At 35.8% G+C, this 21,059-nt stretch overlaps 1 protein-coding gene across 1 annotated transcript; it reads right to left on the bottom strand.

The window, feature by feature from the left end:
- Positions 1-489: 489 nt before the first annotated feature.
- Positions 490-5,926, bottom strand: LOC110739253 (UDP-glucuronic acid decarboxylase 2-like). The gene is made up of 7 exons (XM_021919717.1): positions 5,151-5,926; positions 4,508-4,655; positions 3,301-3,380; positions 3,109-3,192; positions 2,928-3,002; positions 1,673-1,765; positions 490-1,142 (listed from the first exon to the last, which is right to left on the bottom strand). Exons 1-7 carry the CDS (start codon positions 5,775-5,777, stop codon positions 921-923), a joined length of 1,329 nt encoding a protein of 442 aa, XP_021775409.1. The 5' UTR covers positions 5,778-5,926; the 3' UTR covers positions 490-920.
- Positions 5,927-21,059: the final 15,133 nt, after the last annotated feature.

Raw genomic sequence — 21,059 nt, 5'->3', positions numbered from 1 at the left:
TTACTCATTTGGACATAATAGAACCTTTGTAAATTGCAATCACCTAGATTTGCTAAAAACTTACACTTCATTGCTACCATATGCTTCGTATACTCTATTATTTCATATACAAACCACTCAAATAACCTTATCAGCCTAACTATAAATTCCATAAATAGTAATGATAAAATTATTTCAAACCCATATGTTGAATTATTATATGATGAAAATTGATATGTCTAATTGTCCATAAGAAGACATCCCCTAATCAACCTCGTCAATCCAATCAACCATTATGTCATATGGTCATAAATCTTAGTCATTTACAAAAATATTTGACTAAAAATATTTTATATTTTATTTTATAAAAAAATACTAAAGGTTTGTGATAATAATAGTTGAGTAGGAAAAGTCCACACCAATAACTTTCAACAATGACAGAAAATGTTAGGCAGGTTTAGGGAGGGTAGGAAAGAAAACATGCATGGACAAAAATGCAATAATGTTTTCTTTTTTTCATAAAAATGAAATACATTCTAGAAACACTTCTCACGAGAGAAAAACCTAAAATATAAGATCTACGAGACGATAATACATCAGTTGCATAAACTACTAATTATAATCATTTATGTCATTATTAACCCTCGATTAGGAAAAAGAATAACCTGATAGCTGAGAAAAAACTGATTACGGAATAGTATTAATGCAGCGTCTACATGGATATCAGCAACGAACAAAAATAGGACAATATATAATAATATAAATGCTGAAGACTATAAGCTCTACATATCTATAATCTAGCGAAGGGAGCCAATTGGAAGCCAGATCTGCTACTACTCGAGCCTTGCGATGGTATACAGTCGAGGGTCGCCCAGGGAGAATGGAGCAGAAATCGTTTTATGTGCCAGAATTCCTCCTATAGACGCAAGCTAAGGCAGAACTTAAAATGCGGTGGTGGTGGTGTCACCTCCCTTCTGGTCACCAAAGATACGCTGCCTGAAGTCAGAAACCATCATGGGCAGACCTTTGCGAAGTGCAATCTTAGGCTCCCAGCCAAGCAACTCTTTAGCCTTACCGATATCAGGCTTCCTCTTGTGAGGATCATCCTCGGTATTAGGCCTGAATTCTATCTTTGCATTTGGATCTATTGTTTCTTGAACAACCTGAAAAACAAACGAAAAAATGAATAATTCTTGTATCACAAACGGAATGGGAGCCCGTTTGAACCAAGGAATGTATGGTTTTCTATATTGTAATCATCACCCAAAGATTTTGCCACAAATTTTATTTTCTGCCCTTGTTAAATACGGAGATGTTACATTTCAAGTTTTAACAAAGGGAGAGGTTACAATATTATCAGTTTGTACTGCACTGCATAATATTACAGGCTACAAGATTATCAGTATTTCTATCGGTTAGTTATGAAAGAATTAAAATAACTACTATGTACATATTTGATATTTCGTTGCAGTACGTGGTAGGAGTGTAGGACACCATTGAAGACAAAAGCCATTAATTTTTAGGGGCATAGGACATTGATAATAAATAATACAGTAGTTCATAGTGGACCATGGTAGGTCAAGCATCCTTGTATATAAAAAGGTGGAGCACGTCTAAGTTTGGAAATTCGGTAAAAACTAACGCCGACAATGAGAATACTACAGTGGTAGAATGAAAGAATGTGACAGAATACCTTCGCAAGTTCAAGCATGGTAAATTCACCAGGATTTCCTAAATTGAAAGGACCGACATGCTCACCCTCCATTAGGCGCATCAGACCTTCAACCTGCAAACACGGAGAATGGATTATTCAAATCCAATTAGTATAGATTCTCAAATTAAAATCCTCATATTATTAAGAGTGAACATTTTAAGCGTAAAGAATAAAGTACTGTCGAGATATTTTAGCAATTTTGCACCATATTATATGATTCAACTACTTTTATTGACAAAAGGGGACAAACTCATTAAAAACAAACATACACCAAAAAGTTGTGTTGATTAGGGGCCATGTGCAACATAAATTACTAGTGTCATAGATCACGAAGTTTGAAAGAGGGAAAAAAAATAATTCAGCAAAGGAAATCTACAAATGAATTGGAATAAACATTATCAATAAAAACAAATGAATTGGAATAAAATACCAACATTTGAAACTTTCAAGGACCTTTGTTTTGTATGTTAACTAATTGATCTCCATAAAGTGGGCAGCTTTGTTATTATTGAGCTGGCTTAAACCATGCACTGACCAAGTCAATAATTTATAGTTCTTATAAAATTACTTAAACAGAACTTTAAATTCGATCATGTAAGCTACTACAGCATGAAAGACATCTTTTTTATTTGTTGAGCAAGTACATGGTGATCCCCCATTCGTGATGCCCAGTGAAGATAAGGGGGAGGTTGGGTATTTGATCTCACCTCCTTGTGGAGATCAAGGGATGCGCTTTCCCAAATAGGCTACCCCAAATCCTTAACACCTTTCTTACAATTCAGATTTCACGCGGTATACCCAGGCACTGCCAGAGTTCACACAACTACCACATTCCACACTCATTAAAGTTGTACTAGCAAAATTATACTCTAAAATATAAATGCTACTCCTTAATTCACATGGGATCAAACCACCCCCCATCTCATAAACAATAACTTAATGGTAACAACAAATCCTAGTAAGAGAACATGCTTAGCTGATTAAGGCACAGCACTAAAGACAAGTATACACATAAAGAATTAAACTTGATTAGATCCTTCCCAAAAGATTGTCCAATTGCATTTTTTGGATCATTTAAATTTAAAACTTTGATAATGATACAGCCATACTGTTGAATTTGTTTAAACCGCAGATCGTGAAAAGATAAATGGAGCAATATTAAAGGTACAGAAGTACCACACAGTCCAAATTTAAGCTAGAAAGCAGCATAAAGCAATTGGAGAGGCAAACTTACCAAGTCAGAAACAAACTGGAAACTTCTGGTTTGCTTTCCATCGCCATAAACAGTCATGGGTTCTTTCCTCAAGGCCTGAAATATGTCTCAGTTAAAATCCAGTTTCATCAAGTTCAAACAGAGTACTAATCAGGCATATTTTAGTATCCATTACTAGAGAGGCACGTGTTTTCCTAATTACCTGTGCAACGAAGTTGCTAACAACACGACCATCATCAATGCACATTCGAGGTCCATAAGTGTTGAAAATCCTAGCAATTCTCACCTGCAACAAATGACGCGTGTTTAAAAACAAGCTACCCAATTCAAGTATTTAAGTCATTAAGTAGTTAACGAATCTCAATAATATTTAATTAGTAGAATTTGAACAGACCTCAACACCAGCACCTCGATGGTAGTCCATGGTCAATGTTTCTGCTGTACGCTTTCCCTCATCGTAACAACTACGAACACCTATAACATGTCCACCGCCAACACTTGTCATTAACTTTTTATTTAAATACTTCTTGTCACAGTGTACTTCTAATGCAGCAACACACATACTTAGTTCAGTTAATCTAGCATTTTATTTAATGTATAAGCAAGCTTCATGTGAAAGCATATCACAATAAATTTTACTTGTATAATAAAATACGTATTATCATCACACAAAATATGTTGTCTTCACATACAAGCAGTATTATTTTACAACGAAAGATGAGCAGGTGAAGTACAAGGATACTTTCCAATGTAATAGGAGCACCGACGATCATACCCTATACAACCCTACAAAAATCACTAAAGTACAAACGACCCATCTTTTTTTTTTTTTTTTTTTTTTACTATTACATACTGAAACCCATATCTACACCAATGAGAATATACCAAATTTCCTAAACAATTATTATTAATGCTAATTTAAGCAAGTCAAAAATAGCTTCCAAAGTCTAATAAACTTGGCAAATAATAAGAAAATGACTACACAGATTGAATGAGCCCCCATTTAGGTAGCCTGCTTAAGACTAGGAAATTAGAACCCAGCTTGATTAGTGGTCCCGCAAATCACGGATTTTTATACGATAGATCTCATCAGAACTTTACACGTGTTAACACCCAACTTCACCCACGTGGCTCACTTTCCTTAATTTCACTTCAAATGTGGAGGAAAAAGCAGGAAATAAAAATGAACAAAGACACTTTCTACAGTTTTTATCAAACGTCACCATTTATAGGTCCACATGTCTTATGTTACATTACTTTTCCCGCGCAAGATATGATTCATAAAGTTTGTGCTAACATAAACTTCAATAAAAAATGTTTTCTTTGTAGCAAAATATAAAGTCACAATTCCATAAAAATAGAAAAATAAAAAATAAAAAATAAAAATAATAAAAAAAAAACTTATTTTTAAGAACCATATACTGGGGAATTAGAAATTAAACCCCATCATAACGCTCCAATCACATGTTCCGTGAGAAAATCATAACACGACACTGGGTGCACAAATATCACGTCATAAATACAAATTAACAAAGTGAATCAAAAAAGTTGAATTTTCTAATGGAATTAACAAGTAAGATTGTAAGAAGAGAGAAAATTACCAATGGGGTTAACATTGCCCCAGTAAGTCTCCTTCTGAGGGTGCTCCAAAGGGTCACCATACACTTCACTAGTACTTGTTAGAAGGAACCTTGCACCTACTCTCTTTGCCAATCCTAACATGTTCAATGTTCCTACCACATTTGTCTTGTTAATTCATCAGTCAAGGATTCAACAATCAATCAATTCACATCTACAAATGTATTAACAATAAACATTAATATCACTCTAACAACGAATTCGCTAACAAAAATCGAATCTTTTCGATTTGATACCCAATTCGTGGAGATTTCTATTGTACATCCGAATGTAACATACATCTAGCCCCATTACCATTTACTCCGTATTAATCACTTCCCCATTTAGAGATCAGTACACCCGGATGTATAATAGAAATTCACTCGAATCCCTAGCCCACATGCAAGATGCAACTCTCATTAAACAATTTCACAATGGGAAATTCCATGTTTCATTACCTAAACACAAAAAACTCACTTTTCTTGGAAAATCACCAATATAATCAAAATTCAACACACCCAAAAAAATTCAAAATCCAACCACCCCAAAAAATCAAATTAAAATCGTAATAATAATAATAATAATAATAATGAAAAACATAAAAGAGATTGAATTAGAAAAGGATATGATAGTTTTGACAGGGTTATGTTTGTAATGAACAGGGGAAGCAGGGCAAGCCAAATGATAGATCTGATCAACCTCCAACAAAAGAGGCTCAACGACGTCGTGTCGGATCAATTCAAACCTAGGGTTTCCAAAATGATGCATCACATTCTCTTTCCTCCCAGTAAAGAAATTATCAACAACAATCACACTATCACCTCTCGCAATCAAACGGTCCACAAGATGCGACCCGACAAACCCGGCCCCACCCGTCACAACTATCCGCAACCCTTTTCGTTTCAGCCCTAATGGGACCTTCCCAGATCTAAACCCATCACTGACCCGGCTATGGTGGGTCGGAATCAGCCGAGTTGACTCGGCGGTCAGGAACGATTCCCCGCCGATTGAATCATGCAGCATGTTGATGTCAATTTTAGATGACGGCGACGAAGAGGAGGACGATGGGGTGAGGGAAAAGATCAATGTGGCGATGCCGATACCGAGGACGAGGAACACGAGTCGTTGCTCGCGAAGAAGGTAGTGAATCGGACGAGTTACGGTTAGCCATGGTTTAAGAGGCTTTGGTGAGTCGTACTCGTCGGATTTGAGGTGGGATTCATGGCCGCCTCGGAAGATCAGTTCCGACGCCATTGTTGTCGGGTTGATTATATATGTGAGTTTGGTGGTAAGTTGAGATTGAGTCAAGGAAGAAGACGAAGAAAAGGGAGAATGTGAGAATGGGAAAAGAGAGGAGGAATTGAGGAATGAATTTGTAGGTGTCTGAAATCTGAGAGTGCCATGTTTAATGAATGGTTAAATATATGCGTTTTAGTCCTTGGGATTTGTGGGTAATTACGAGAGTACCCTTCTTTGTTTTCTTCCTCTCTTTGGCTTATTCTATGGTGTAACAAATAACAATGTTGTTGTTACATTAGTCTTTATTAACTAGCTTAATTGGAACTAATTAGTGACTGGTACGTGTCATATCATGTCTTGTGTTAAGTTTGCATGCTTTGGGATCCGATAAATCCAGTCTATTAGGTACATGTTGTGTTCTGCTTTGTTTAAAATGACTGTTTGGGTATGGCCTGATGTATTGTGGTTTATGTGTCTATAAGACTGATTTCAATTATTTTTTCATGTTTTGATGTGATGGACCATGTTGTCCCTGCTAGATGAACTAATGGGATGAAAGCTAACAAACTTAACTTCTTTCAAAAGCATTGTCATATTTTTAGGTGTTTTTGTGGCTAATTTCGATGATAAATGGTGCAAAGGAGATGTCTAAGATTAAATTTATACATATTGTTCTTCTATTGGAAATCTAAGAGTCTGATTTGAATGGCTAAGTACCGATCCGTAATTAGGCTTTGCAATGTAGTATACAAAATTATTTCCAAGATGTTGATCAACATGATGAAATTGTTTCTCTTTAGTGTACGTTTAGGGGTGAACATTATTCTAACAAAATTCAATAGTCAAAATTATAATTTAGATTAGATAAATTTTTTATTTAGATTGGATTAGATGAAATTCGAATTTTTTTATTCAATTCAATTTATTCAAATCAAATATAATCGAACAAAAGCAAAACCTAGTGGCATCCTCTTACGATTGGAGCCAAATTCAAATTATATCGATTTTACCAAAAAAAAAAAAAAAGCTCAAATTCCCATATAAAAATAAATTTAGATTCTAAAACTCTCTTTCTTTCCTTATCCGGCCACTCACCGACCCTAATTTCTTCCTCAACCCTAAAACTTATTCATTCTAGCTCATCGATCATCTCTCTCTCTATCTCTCTCTTTTCAATCTATGTTAATATTCTTACTAAATTAAATCTCATCTCTCATGTGTTTATAAATTATATCTCAAATTTTCTAGGTTTACTTGCTTTTGTATCTTCATTTAGTGATTTATATTAATAAATTGCTTTGAAATTTCGATCATTTACTATAAATCATGCAATTGTCCGTGAAGCACAAAAAGTAGGCTAGTAGTTTACAAGTCTAAAGGAGATCTCAATTACTTCAACAAAGAAAGTAAAGAAAAAAAAATTGTTGCATAAATCTTTACTTAATTCTTGCAAAAAAAAAAAAAAAAAAAAAAGAGCTTGTAATAATTATTCATATTAAAGTTATCATGTAAAACTTTAAATTTGATGTTATAACTCTATATTTAATTTTGTAGCCTATTATTACACAATAGAAAAAATAATTATATTTGTTATTGAATTGGATTTCACTTACTAAATTTTTAAAAAATTTCAGATTAGATTGGATTGGATACAATTCAAAATCGATTTAGATATAATTTGAAAAAGTTAAAACCAAATATTTCATTTTGAATTTGGATTGGGCCATAATCAAAACCAACTCTTGAACTTTCACCCATACTGATATTATATTGGTTATTAAAGTGTATTTACCCTTTGGACGGTATATATATTATTATTATTAGTCATAATATTTGATTAAATCTCTTCGTTGTATACATAGTTCTTGTTTAGGGAGAAAGAAATTTTAGCAGCTGAAGTTGGATATGATGAAGGCAATTGATCAAGTAAAGTGGTTGTAATTTCTCAGAAGGATTGATAAATAAAATGGGTTTTGATGTTGGTTGGGTTGCATTGGATGATGAAGAAATGCAATTGATGTTTCCATATTGAGGGGTGATGAATGGATGGAGAACCTTCAGATTTTTTTGTTGGCATGTAAGTCCTCTTATAAGTTGTTGTCCAAGCAACATGTACAAATTTGATGAACTTGTTTAATTAGAATAATACCATTAGGTGTGTGCGATGCATGATTGACATATATACAATTGTAGGAATGTATGGTGGCTCTTTTTGGTGGGGATCCGATACAAGGAAGATGAGTATAAGTTTCACTAGGAAGCTTAATTGGGACAGCAAACTTTGCAAGTCCAATGAGGATGGGATCTAGGCCATATATAAGAGGATTGTTGATTTCGACGAGGGAATGCTAGCTAAGTTGCTAGGGTTGACAATGCAACTACCTAAACTCCTATAGAACGCATCAATAAGGGTAGATGAATGTCAAACAACTATGAAGAGCTTTTAACTTCAAAATGCTCCAAAATTATCAGCATCTCTCATATGACCATTTAAAATGCCACACGGGCGTGTATAATTCACGCAAAGTCATTTGGTCGATAATCCAAAGGCTAAGTTTGGACCTTTAATTAATTGTTGTAAATGATGATAACTTAATAGGAAAGTGTGTCAATTAAATAGGAACGAAGGAAATGCGTTTATCTTAAAGAATTGTTTAATGTACTTGTATGTTTATTGATGATAGATTTTTCTAAAATAGATTTTATACTCCGTATCTAAGTATATTTGCTCCTTAAGAAAAAAGTTTATCCTACGCCATGTTTAGTTCACCTTATTTTTACTTACTTATTTAGAAAAATCACTCCAAATTTGAAATAAGGCTCACCAATCAAAACTCGAAAGGTGTTATAAAAACACGACTATTTTCATTAATTAGTTGGTAACTTTCGTGAAAGAGAATAAACAATCCTAATTTCCAATACCCGTACAAATAATTTAAATTCGTGAATTGTGATTGCACATTTTGCACTACGCCACTTCCTTCTTAACACAATCATACCTTAAATACTTGGACTAAAGATATTTTCTTTTTGAAATTGAAATTTCAAGCCCCTTGGACAATTCAATGCATTAATTTTCAGCGTACTAGAATCGAAAAGCTTTAAAGAGAAGAATCCAAAGGGCAAAATGGTAATTTACTCTCCCAAAAAATTTTGGGTATGTTTTCCATGCCTAAAGAAAAGGCCATATTGGTGGGAAGAAAATAAAAAGAAAAGGAAAAGCCCAAATTCCACTTAAAGGCACACAAATTTGGTGGGAAGAATTTTATGGAGTGATACCGACGCTCCATCATTTTCGTTGACTAATCAAAATTTAAATCTGTCATTATTTTATTTTATTTATTGACCCTTTTATAAGTGTATTTTCTTGATTAACAAGTGTTTAGTAAGTACGAGTAGTCTTCTATCATGGGCTGTTTCTTACCAATCTACTTCCAACGCTTTGAATTTGGTCTTTTTTCTGTGATTTTCTTATTCGTTTTATACCACTTCGTCCGCACTATCTTATGTTTGTCCAAACAATTCTGGAATTTTTTAATCTTTAATCGATTGCTACATACTTCTTTTTTTATTTGAGTATTTGCGCGTTAAACGTAACTTCTTTTTACTAACTGCAACGTTCATCACCGTCATTAAATAATACCTCAGCGTCCTTTTTTTTTTTTTGGAACAACCTTAGCATCCTTTTTTTTTTTGGAACAACCTCAGCGTCCTTAAGTGTATAAAACGTAATTTTGGACTTATAATAATGGATTTTGTTTGAATATTTAATAACTCAATATGAAATTCTATATTAATGTTGTTTTTACTTTTTGAGAATTGACTTTGATTAGATTAATTTATTTTGTCCTTACAATAATAGATTCAAATAAGGATTAATAAAACCAAGTGAGTGAAGGATGGATTTAGATTTTATTACACTTCCTTAATCAGTGTTATTGGAATCAATTATTATGTTGGAATCAAATAAGGATTAACGAGCGTCCCGGGGCGTTAGATAACATTCAAATATATCTCCTAAAATGGTATAAATTTGAGAATGTGTCAAAATTAGGGCTGAGCAAAATTATCCGAAAATCCGAAAATCCGAACCGTAACCGAACCGAAAATTAGGGTACCCGTTCCGATAATCATAACGGTTCGGGTACCCGATCCGATAATTTGTTATCGGGTACGGTTATCGATATCATTTTAAAATTAACGGTTACCCGATCCGTTCCGATAAGCAATTTTTTTTTTCCTACTTAAATCTATTTATCCAAAATCTAAACTATTACCTTACTTCGTAATCACTTTATAATTTAAATGATTAGTAATTATTTGTAATTTGGTCATGATCATGTGGTATTATTGCTAATTAGTGTTGAATGATATTATAATAACTATACTATAAAGTCTAAATTTTTATTATTGGATATCATATTGGGTACCCGATAACCGAACCGAAATTCCGGGTACCCGAAATTCGGGTACCCGAACTTATTGGTTCGGGTAATGGATATCATTTTTAGTGTTATTGGTTATCGGGTACCCAAACCGATAGTGTTAACGGTACGGGTACCCGTCCCATGCTCACCCCTAGTCAAAATCACGCGTCGATCGGTGTAATTTATGTTTATTTCAAGTTAATATTACTACTTTTAGACTTCTACCTGAGAGAATATGAGAATATTTGCCGTGCCTTTCTCATTGATTAATCATCAATATATATACACGCGTATTATAGGGCTAATGACTAAGGATACATCAGTAATTTACAAACTAAAGTACACAAGATTATTTACATAATCTAACACACCCCCGCAGTCGAAACAGGAGGACTGCGAACGCTGAGACTGTCCCTGAAATCATTAAATAAAATTTTCGGCAGACCTTGAGTGAAAATGTCCGCAATCTGATACCGGGACGGGACATGAAGTACACGGACCTCACCGCTGTACCTTCTCACGAACAAAGTGAATATCCAGTTCAATGTGTTTTGTGCACTGATGTTGAACAGGATTGCCTGAGAGATAGATAGCACTCACATTGTCACAATAAACTAATGTAGCTTTAGAGACCGGACAATGTAGCTCTAGTAATAAATTCCGAATCCAACAGGACTCAGAAACAACATTAGCAACCCCTCTGTATTCTGCTTCTGCACTAGACTTCGACAAAGTAAGTTGACGTTTTGAGGACCAAGAGATCAAATTATCACCAAGAAAAATACAGTAACCGGACGTGGAACGACGAGTGTCAGGGCACCCGGCCCAGTCAGCATCCGTGTAAGACAAGATAGAGGTGATAGATGATTTATACAAGCGCAAACCAAAATAAGTCGTACCTTGAATATAACGCAGAATGCGTTTTAGAGCATCCATATGAGCAACTCTAGGAGAATGCATAAATAGGCACACCTGTTGAACCGCATATGAAATCTCAGGGCGAGTGAAAGTGAGGTATTGCAGAGTACCACACAATCGACGATACATGGTCGGATCCGCATATAACTCACCGGAGTCCGTGCGCATTTTTCCTTTAGAATCAACCGGAGTGGGAGAAGAATTGCAGTTAGCCATGCCTGCAATCTCAAGGATTTCCTTCGCATACTTTTTCTGAGACAAAAATAAGCCATTCTTGTCACGAGTCACTGCAATACCTAAGAAATAAATCAGGTTGCCCAAATCTTTCATGGAAAATTCAGAACTGAGCCGGGAGATGATTTGGTGACGAAGAGACTCTGTAGAAGCTGTTAATACAATATCATCAACATATAACAATAAATATGCAATGTCTCGACCATGGTGATAAATGAACAAAGAGGTGTCAGATTTGCTGTTAGAAAAACCAATAGCAGTCACAAAATTAGCAAATCGTTGATACCAAGCCCTGGGCGCCTGTTTGAGACCATATAGAGACTTTCGGAGTAAACAGACATGATTGGGGCGAGCGGGATCCTTGAAACCCAATGGTTGATACATATAAACTGTTTCATTCAAGTTACCATGTAAGAATGCATTTTTAACATCCAATTGATGAATTGGCCAAGAGCGAGACAAAGCAATTCTAAGAACCACCCTAATGGTTGCCTGTTTGACTACCGGACTGAAAGTTTCATCACAAGCAATTCCTTCCCTTTGGGATTTACCATCACCAACAAGACGAGCCTTATGTCTTTCAAACGAGCCATCAGAATTAGTCTTATGCCGAAAAATCCACAAAGAGCGGATAACATTGACATTAGACGGTCTCGGAACTGAATCCCATGTACCATTAGCAATGAGAGCATCATATTCTTCCTGCATAGCATTTTTCCAGTTATGGTCACGAATGGCATGAACCTGGTTTTTTGGAATAGGTGATATGGAGGGAGTAGCATGAAGAGCTCGATCCAGGTATTTAGGGTTAGGCTTGACTATGCCATGTTTGCTACGAGTAGCCATGGGATGGTGAGGAGTTATAGGCGGTTGTGAGGAGGAAGAGGAGATATGCGGCTGTGAATGTGGTGAGGAGGGGGGTGAAATGTGCGGCTGTGGTGAGGCCACACTAGGAGAAGAGGGGGGTGAGGAGGGTGCGTGAGGTGGCTGCACTGCCTTGCTCAGCCTGTGATGAGCAGTGGGCTGTGTATGCTGCGACTGTGTAGTGCCCAACTGTTGTGCAGTATGCAGTACCCTCCCCACTCCAAGCCTTGCTGGATCCCGTGTGGGTGAGGTAGCAGCAAGCTGCCTAAGCGTGGTGGTGGGTGCAACGTGCTGTTGCACTAGGGGATGGTGGAGGGGGCTTAAGGCATCGCCCAAGAAATCATATGTATGATCATTTGGAGTGTGAATGTTAGAAAAAGGAAAAATCGACTCATCAAACCAAACATGTCTAGCTATTATAATTTACGACTCGATATATCATAACACTTGTAACTCCGATGACTAGATGGATAGCCAAGAAAAACACAAGGAGTAGAACGAGATTGAAGCTTGTGTATTTTAGAGGAGGGAAATAGGGGGTAACATAGACAACCGAACACTTGTAGGTGAGAATAATCGGGATGCTTTTGATATAGAATCTGAGTCGGAGATTTGTAGCCTAGAATCTTTGTAGGAAGGATGTTGTGGAGGAATGTGGCCATTTCTAAGGCATGATGCCAAAAGGTAGGTGGCATAGAGGCATGACTAAGAAGAGTACGAACCACATTGTTGATCGTTTTTATTTTTCTTTCAGCTTTGCCATTTTGAGGAGAGGAGTATGGACAAGAGAAGCGGAAAGCCATGCCATGTTGTTCACAAAATTTTTGAAATGGAGTATTAGTAAATTCCGTTCCATTGTCACATTGGAAGGCTTTAACTTCCCGTTCAAATTGAGTCTTAATATATGTTCGAACACGAAGAAATAAGTTGTAAACTTGGGACTTGGATGAGACAGGAAATGTCCATAGAAAATTCGTGTAATTGTCAAGAAATAGAACATAATATTTGTGACCAAGAGAGCTAATAACGGGAGAAGTCCATAAATTACTGTGAACAATATCAAAGGGCATCGTAGTATGAGACATAGAATCATAAAATGGCAATTTCATTAATTTTCCCAAAGGACAAGAATGACAAACATGTTTTGAAGCCTTATTACAATTTATGAGATTACTACTACGCAAGGAACTAAGAATGACATTTCCCGGATGGCCTAAACGGGAATGTCACACAATAGGAGACACAACTGCAAAAGCTGACGGATTTGAAGTGGAAATGAGGTGACGATCGGTGAAGAAGGGATAGAGATCGCCACTGCTATTACATCTCACTATTTTTCTCCCCGTCTGCAAATCCTTCACAGAAAACCCAAACGGATCAAACTGAATTGACACATTATTATCAGTAGTGAACTTTCTAACAGAAATGAGATTTTTAACAAGTTTGGGCACGTGTAGGACATTTTTGAGGTTAAGTGTGTTTTGGTGTAAAGATTCGTGACCATAACCATGAATTGGAACTTTGCTACCATCACCAACAATAATAAAATTATTATTATGTTTGCTCAGAGGAATGTATGAAGATAAAGTACCTTGTGAGGTCGACATATGTGATGTTGCTCCTGTATCCATATAATAGTTCGGGTCAGCAAGAGACATAGTGTGCATTGCTTGCTCTATATTGGTCGGTGTGTAACCCGAAGAAGAAGACGGTGGTCCTAACAGAACATAGGCCTGTTGTGGACGAGGCCCAAGGACACCTTGTGAAGCTTGCTGATTCGGCCTTGGAGTCCAAGAAAGTGGGCTTGGGCCCTGACTTGGGTACGGACTGGGGGGAGTTTGCCAAGGAGTCTGAGTCCAGTAACCCCAATATGGAGATTGAGGAGGGAACATCCAGCCTTGCCCCTGCTGCTGCTGCGACACACTGTTGCTGTTGTGGTGCGGCTGCTGTTGGGGCTGGGTGTTCCGGCCACCGTTCCCGGCGGCAGACTTCCCTTTTCCGCCACCCCCTTTGCCCTTATTGTTCTTGCGACCACCATTGCGATTTGTAGCACTTCGAAAATTCCCAGAAGGCTGTGCTTGTTCGCCGCTTGATTTTGGAAGCATGGATGGTGATTGAGAGACATGAGCCTCCTCATGAGAGTCAACAGCAACATCAACAGCGTTGCCTTGTTCCTCAAGTTCAAGCATCGATCGCAAGGTGTCGAAAGAGGGCAGAGGATTGAGATGCCGTACAGAAGTTCGAAAGGGCTTATATTCCTCCGAGAGCCCTTTCAAGAGTTGAAGCGCCATCCTATTGTCTGAGACCTTGTCTACAACATTCCTCAAACTATCAGCCAAGGTTTTGAGGCGAGTATAATAGGGTTTTACACCATCAAATTGGTCGAGCTTGGTGTTTGTGAATTGCGCATCAAGATGTAATGCCCGAGTCGACTTGTTGTTGAGGAAAAACTCCTTCAAACGATTCCAAGCATCGATAGCCTTGTCATCGGGATCGATTATGGAATTAAGAAGGTCAGTGGAGATGGTATTGTAAATCCATTGACGAACGATGTCATCAAGTCGCTGCCATTGAGCATTCTCAGAAAGTTCAGAATCCTTTTCGGTGTCATTAACAACAGGGGGATTGATATGATCGAGTACCAAATTCGTGCGGCAATGGAGTTCGAATAAGGTAGACCAAGTGTTGTATTGGGTGCCATCATAGTCAAGAACGATAGGAATGCAGGTCTTGATGTTAGTGACAAGAGTAGCAGGATGAAGTTTCTGAGCGTCGGCCATGGAGGTTCAACCGAACAAGAAGAGAAGAGGCGGAGAAGAAGATGAGAGAAGAAGAGCGGAAAGAGAACTAGGGTTTCAGATCGAAAAACCTAAGCTCGTGATACCATGAGAGAATATGAGAATATTTGCCGTGCCTTTCTCATTGATTAATCATCAATATATATACACGCGTATTATAGGGCTAATGACTAAGGATACATCAGTAAATTACAAACTAAAGTACACAAGATTATTTACATAATCTAACACTACCCCTGGGGCGTTCATTAGCTTTTACCTTTGAATTTTAGTTGGTTATTTGAAACACGTAATTACATACTCTTTGTATATATGGATCGAACTTGCTATGTCCGTTGTATATATCCATGATATTTTTTTTATTGAAGTAAATGATTTGATGGCACTTAAGACGTGCTTAAATTGAGGGTAATATTGTTAGTAATTTAGAGTGAATGAATCCGTAAGGATTGTGCGTTCCGCGTTTAGGGGGCGACCCGCGAATCAGGCGTGATAAAATCGCGCTGACTTTCTGGATCCAGTGAAGAAATTTCAATTTTGAAGTGGCGTGCCCCGCGCTGGAAGCTCGACAAAACCGCGCAAGAGTTCTGGATCGAGGCAAAAATTTGGAAACTCGGGGAGGCGCGCCCGCGTCGCCTTCTCTCGTCTGCGGTTATTTCTTTATTAAAAGATGTTTTCGTTTTTACGAAGGGATATTCAGTTTTCATTTTTTACATTTCCTCTCCAAGTATTCTCTCCACATTTTCTCTCAAGAATCTTGCAAACTCTTGTTGAAAACCTCTATCAATTTAGCCAATTTTTGTGAATTTATCATCTAATTTCGTCTCTAAGTGCTAAGAACGATTTGTCGTCTTTTGTATCTCAAAGAGAATTTCCGGTAAAAACCCAAGCACCGTTGTGGGGGAAATTAATCTCTTTAGGAAAGTGTTTCACACGCCTAAGACGAAGTGTCAAGGTTTGAGACTCACGTGGTCATTCATATTCTCATGTTCATGTTCGATTGAAAGGCTTGGAAGTAAGGCAAGTTTGTAATCTTTCATATTAGTTGAATTCATTGTAATTTCTGTAATTCTTTGAATTATAAGTGCTTGGTTTGAATACATATCGTTGTATTGATTTGGTTGTATAATTAGTTGCAATTATACACTGTTTTTAGGTTTTGTTCCCACAAATTTGTATTTAATTTATACTAGAAAGCCTAATAAATATATTACAGTTGAATTCAAATCAAGAAAGTTGAATGTAAATTTATGCCAGTGATGATATGAAGAAAAGAAAGAGATGGGAAGATTATTACCTCATAATAGGTATACTAATAGTCATCCACCACTATACTAATAACAATTACAATCAAAATAAGGGCAATAGTTTCCCTCCCTCCTTTATTTTCACGCTATTATAATCTCATTTTCCTTGCAATCATACACTACTACTATTTCATTTTTTTTTTGGCAACTATCCATCATTTTATTAATCTGATTTTTTTTTAACCCTTATATTAAGGCTGAGCAAAATTATCTGAAAATTCGAATCGTAATCGAACCAAAAATTAGGGTACCTGTTCTGATAATCATATCGGTTTGAGTACCCGATCCGATAATTTGTTATCGGGTACGGTTATTGGGTATCATTTTAAAATTAACGATTACCCGATCCGATCCGATAAGCATTTTTATTTTTTTTTTTTTCATTTTTTTTATCTTTTTAAATCTATTTATCTAAAATCTAAACTCTTACTTTACTTCATAATCACTTCATATTTTAAATGGTTAGTGATATTATTAGTAATTTGGCCATGAATATCATGATTATGTGGTATTATTGTTAATTAGTGTTGAATGATATCATAATAACTAGATTATAAAGTCTAAATTTTCATTATTAGATAGCATAATGAGTACTCGATAACCGATCCGAAAATCCGGGTATCTAAAGTTCGGATACCCGAATTTATCGGTTCGGTTAATGGATATCATATTTAGTGTTATTGGTTATCGGGCATCCGAACCGACAGTGTTAACGGTACGGGTACTTGACCCATGATCACCCTACTTAATACACTATCCCCATTCCAAGAATGACCTTAATAATACTAAACTTAACTAGGAGTAATTGTCTTTGAAAACGATGAATGTAGTGAGCTTATTTGCTCACACTTAATTTTCATGGTTGGAATGACTAGCACGTGAATTTTGTTTGTGCCTTGTGTGTTGTGTCAACAAGCAACATCGATCGATTACCTTTACTTAATTAGTTTCTACTTCTATTCTTTTTTTAATTATATTAAAAAAAAAAAAAAAGCCTCCTTTAACTAATTATATAATAAGTTAGTTACAATGAAAGTCGCAAAATTACTCCAATGTTTTAGCCTTTCCGCCCTTTAATAGGGTACTAAAGTAGTTGTTACATGATTATTAATTTTCCATCATTTAGGGTAGGAGGACAAAATGCATGACAATTACCTAAACTTGTGATTGACACAACCTAACAAACTAGCAGATGGTGCATCACTATTTATTAATTTATTTTGTTTTATTACTATTATTATTTTTAAAATTTTGTTATTATAAAATAACTTTCCTAAGCTAGAAAACTTTAGATTGTGTCGGCATCTTGTAATCTCATTTTAAGTAGATTTATGATTAACATAATAATGTAATTAGGTTAAGACTTCAGCACACATGATTAGCGTTTTTGAGGGCGAAAGATTGGTCAAAGGTATTACGGAGTATTGACTAATTAATTATAGGAAACTTTCCATTAATCTCAAGTATTGTAAATTTTACTTTTTTCTTTACATTGTAGTATTACTCTAGTCTCTTTCTACTTTACCAATGTTGTAAGTATCTTTTTTAAGAGGTACGAGTCTTCATCCTTCATCTTTCATTTTAAAAGTTCATTTTAGCCCATATATCAATTTTTATATGAACTTATCTAAATTCATCTTAATCCATGTAAATTGAGATTGGCCTGGATATTATTCGAAATTATATTTCTTTAGCACATTTTATTTGAATTCACTAATCACTATTTGAACTTTTCAAAACATGAAGTGAACAAAACAACGCTTACGGAATAGCAGAATGAAGTCCATAGCCGACCCTAGGTGGCTAGGCCTAACTCAAAACATTCTTCGTATGAACTTTCTTTTTATACTAGAAAAAAAAATTTAGGCGAGGTGAAAGTGGCGTATTGGATTGAAGTTTATCACAAGTCAACTTAACCCTAGTGCGGGCAACTGATGTGGGAGTAATAGTCTAATATGGGTTTTCTTGAAAATTCATGGAGTTTTTATAAAGTCTACACTATCTTTTAGTTATTATTAATTATTAGGATTTTGCCTATGGGTTTTTATCTTTCACTTGAAAAGATTTTTCCTATTTTTAGGCTTTAAGAGTTTTAGTTATTAGGATATTTATTTGTTTAATTTATTTATGTTAGGATAGATTTAGTAGTTGGTTACAAATATGATTAGGAGATTTATTAGGATTAGGATTAGGATTCTTAATATTATATCTTATTTTAGGATATGATTATTAGTTTCCTATCCTATCTTTGTACGATTTTTCACCCTATAAATATGTGCATATCAATAGTGATTTTAATGAATAATGATGAGAGATTTGTTTCGGGAATTAACCCTTTGAGCGTTTGATCGTTTGATTGTTAATAAAAAACATCACTTGTTGCGACGCGTGATCATCTTCTAGTTGCGACTAGGAAGAGACCCTCTATTCTTGCGAGAATTAGAGTACTATCCTATTAATTTTCGTGTAATTCTTTAATTCTTGTTAAAATCCGAAGATCCAATATTATTATAGCTTGCGAGTCTTGTGAGAGTTTTGAGAGATCCACATTAGCAACACTTTGAAAAGTTGGGGGTGGGGGAGAAGAGGCTGGGTAAGGTAATCCTACCCCCAACTTACCCCTAGCAGGAAATGGTTGTGAAATAGATAAGTATCTCTTGCATTAGTACAAATATTATCTACAATAATAATTTAAGGTGTACTCATGTACATAATATATGACTATATTAATTTCCATAGACAGATGGCATATCCATCATTTTATAAGGTAATTAAAAAAAGGAAAACATTAGAAACATCTTCCTACCAAGGGAATTCCTAATGCGTCGTAGGGTAGAACAAAGGTGACAAAGTACAAAGAGTTGTGTAATATAATTGGTGATAAAAAACCGGGCCGGGCCGGGCCTTAACATGATACGTCGTGCCCAAACCTGCAAAAAAAGTATCGGACTTGTCGGATCAAAGCAGGTTTTTCAGACTTTTTTCGAACCGGGTTCGAACTTTTAACAAAAAATGCATTTTTAGACTTGTCCAAACCCGCCCTATTTTCGGGCCGAACTAGCATTGATAGACATATAATGTCCACAGTCTCAATAATACGATGACCAACATTGGCTATTGAGCTTAGTCAACTTCCTTATAGACGTATTTTGATATAGGTTTGGGGTTGACAATGACGAGCTTGATAGACATATTCATCATTGTTGAGAGTAAAACCAAAATGAAGTTCACATGAGCATTTATCCAATACAATAATGTGTATCTAGTACGAGTACAATAGTGTTGAATATTACGAAGTATAGTGTAAAATTTTGTCTAAAAGAGCAAGTTCAGCTTATTGTACAAAAATACTACTTCTCTAGTTTTATCTTTATTTCCTTTTACTGATTAAATTCTTTTTCAAAAAAACAAAAAAAAAAAGTACTACCTCCGGTTTTTTTTATGTGCAACTTTGAGGAATATTTGTGAGACATAAAATATTCCAAAGTTGCACATAAAAAAAACCAGAGGTAGTACAAGTTTTAATAATCATACGAGTACACATTGTTTTCTCTCTCTTTTTTTTTTTTTAAGGTGACTAGACAAAACAATAGACAAAAAATGAAATGGCTTCTTTGAATTGAAGGAAATGGAGGGAAAGGAAGGGAAGAGAAATTGAGGGATAGATAATCTCTTATTTAGATAACAAATGAGGAAGGAAGGGAATTGAAAAAAAAAAAGAAATGAAAGGATCAAATTGCAAGAAATCAATCTCTCCAACAATGGAGAGATTTGGAAGGAAAACTTTTCATTCTTCTCTCCCCTTCCCTTTCTTTCCCACCCCTTTAAAAGGAATATTCGAAAAGAAGACATCGACACATTGTTGAAACATATCTTTCTCTTCTTACTCATGCTTCCATGCCATTAAAATATTGGACAAATGCGTGCTCAACATCAGTTTATTTGATAAATCGTCTCCCGACACCAACTCTAAATAATGCCTCCCCTTATCTCAAACTCTTTGGAAAAATGCCAAATTCCCACAAGTTACGTAGTTTCGGGTGTCTATGTTATCCTTAGTTAAAACCATATACTAATCACAAGCTAGAGCCCAAATCTACTCCGTGTATATTTGTGGGGTACTCTTCCACTCAAATTGCATATTATTGTTTAGATCCTAAAATTCATAAGATCAATACCTCAAGGCATGTTCACTTTGTTGAAAAATAAATTCCCTTATTCTGATCTTTTTACTCCAAACTACTCTCTCTAACTAGTATTATTGAGGAGTGGTGTCCTATAAATATTCTTGTACCTACTCAAACTCCTCCCTCACAAACCAACACGTTGACTACTCCGAGTGCATATAGGCGCATAGGGCCTATATATTTTGCATGCATATAGGAGGACAATCGGAGATTCGGTGGTACATTTTCTCTCTTTTAATGGTACAGTGGTACATTTTTGTATACTATTATGTACTATTATGCATGTAGTGGTACTTTTTGTCATCATATTTTCTACCACCGATTTTTCTCAGATTCCCATTATTTACAAAAATGTCATCCTATTTGCAATTGAAATATATAAGGTCTATACGCCAATACTTATTCGACTACTCCACCCACCTCTTCTATGAATCAATCAAATGATTTCCAAATAAATACAACACCTACACCTTCTGCTGCATCAACTCCAACATCTTCCCCCCTTCCTTACCCCCCCCCCCACCTACAACTTCTGACACTCAACATTCCCCGCCTATCCCTC

This window comes from Chenopodium quinoa, unplaced genomic scaffold, assembly GCF_001683475.1.
Source record: "Chenopodium quinoa cultivar QQ74 unplaced genomic scaffold, ASM168347v1, whole genome shotgun sequence".
Lineage (NCBI taxonomy): Eukaryota > Viridiplantae > Streptophyta > Magnoliopsida > Caryophyllales > Amaranthaceae > Chenopodium > Chenopodium quinoa.
Note: the sequence above shows the minus strand (reverse complement) of the source record. Positions and strands in the feature narration are given on the sequence as shown.

What these genes read in the sequence shown, in the direction of transcription:
- LOC110739253 (XM_021919717.1), bottom strand. Translation starts at nt 5,777, where the DNA reads ATGGCGTCGGAACTGATCTTCCGAGGCGGCCATGAATCCCACCTCAAA. An exon ending in TTAGCAACTTCGTTGCACAG is followed by an intron (nt 3,003 to 3,108) that starts GTAATTAGGAAA and finishes GACATATTTCAG; the next exon opens with GCCTTGAGGAAAGAACCCAT. An exon ending in CCATGCTTGAACTTGCGAAG is followed by an intron (nt 1,143 to 1,672) that starts GTATTCTGTCAC and finishes TTTGTTTTTCAG; the next exon opens with GTTGTTCAAGAAACAATAGA.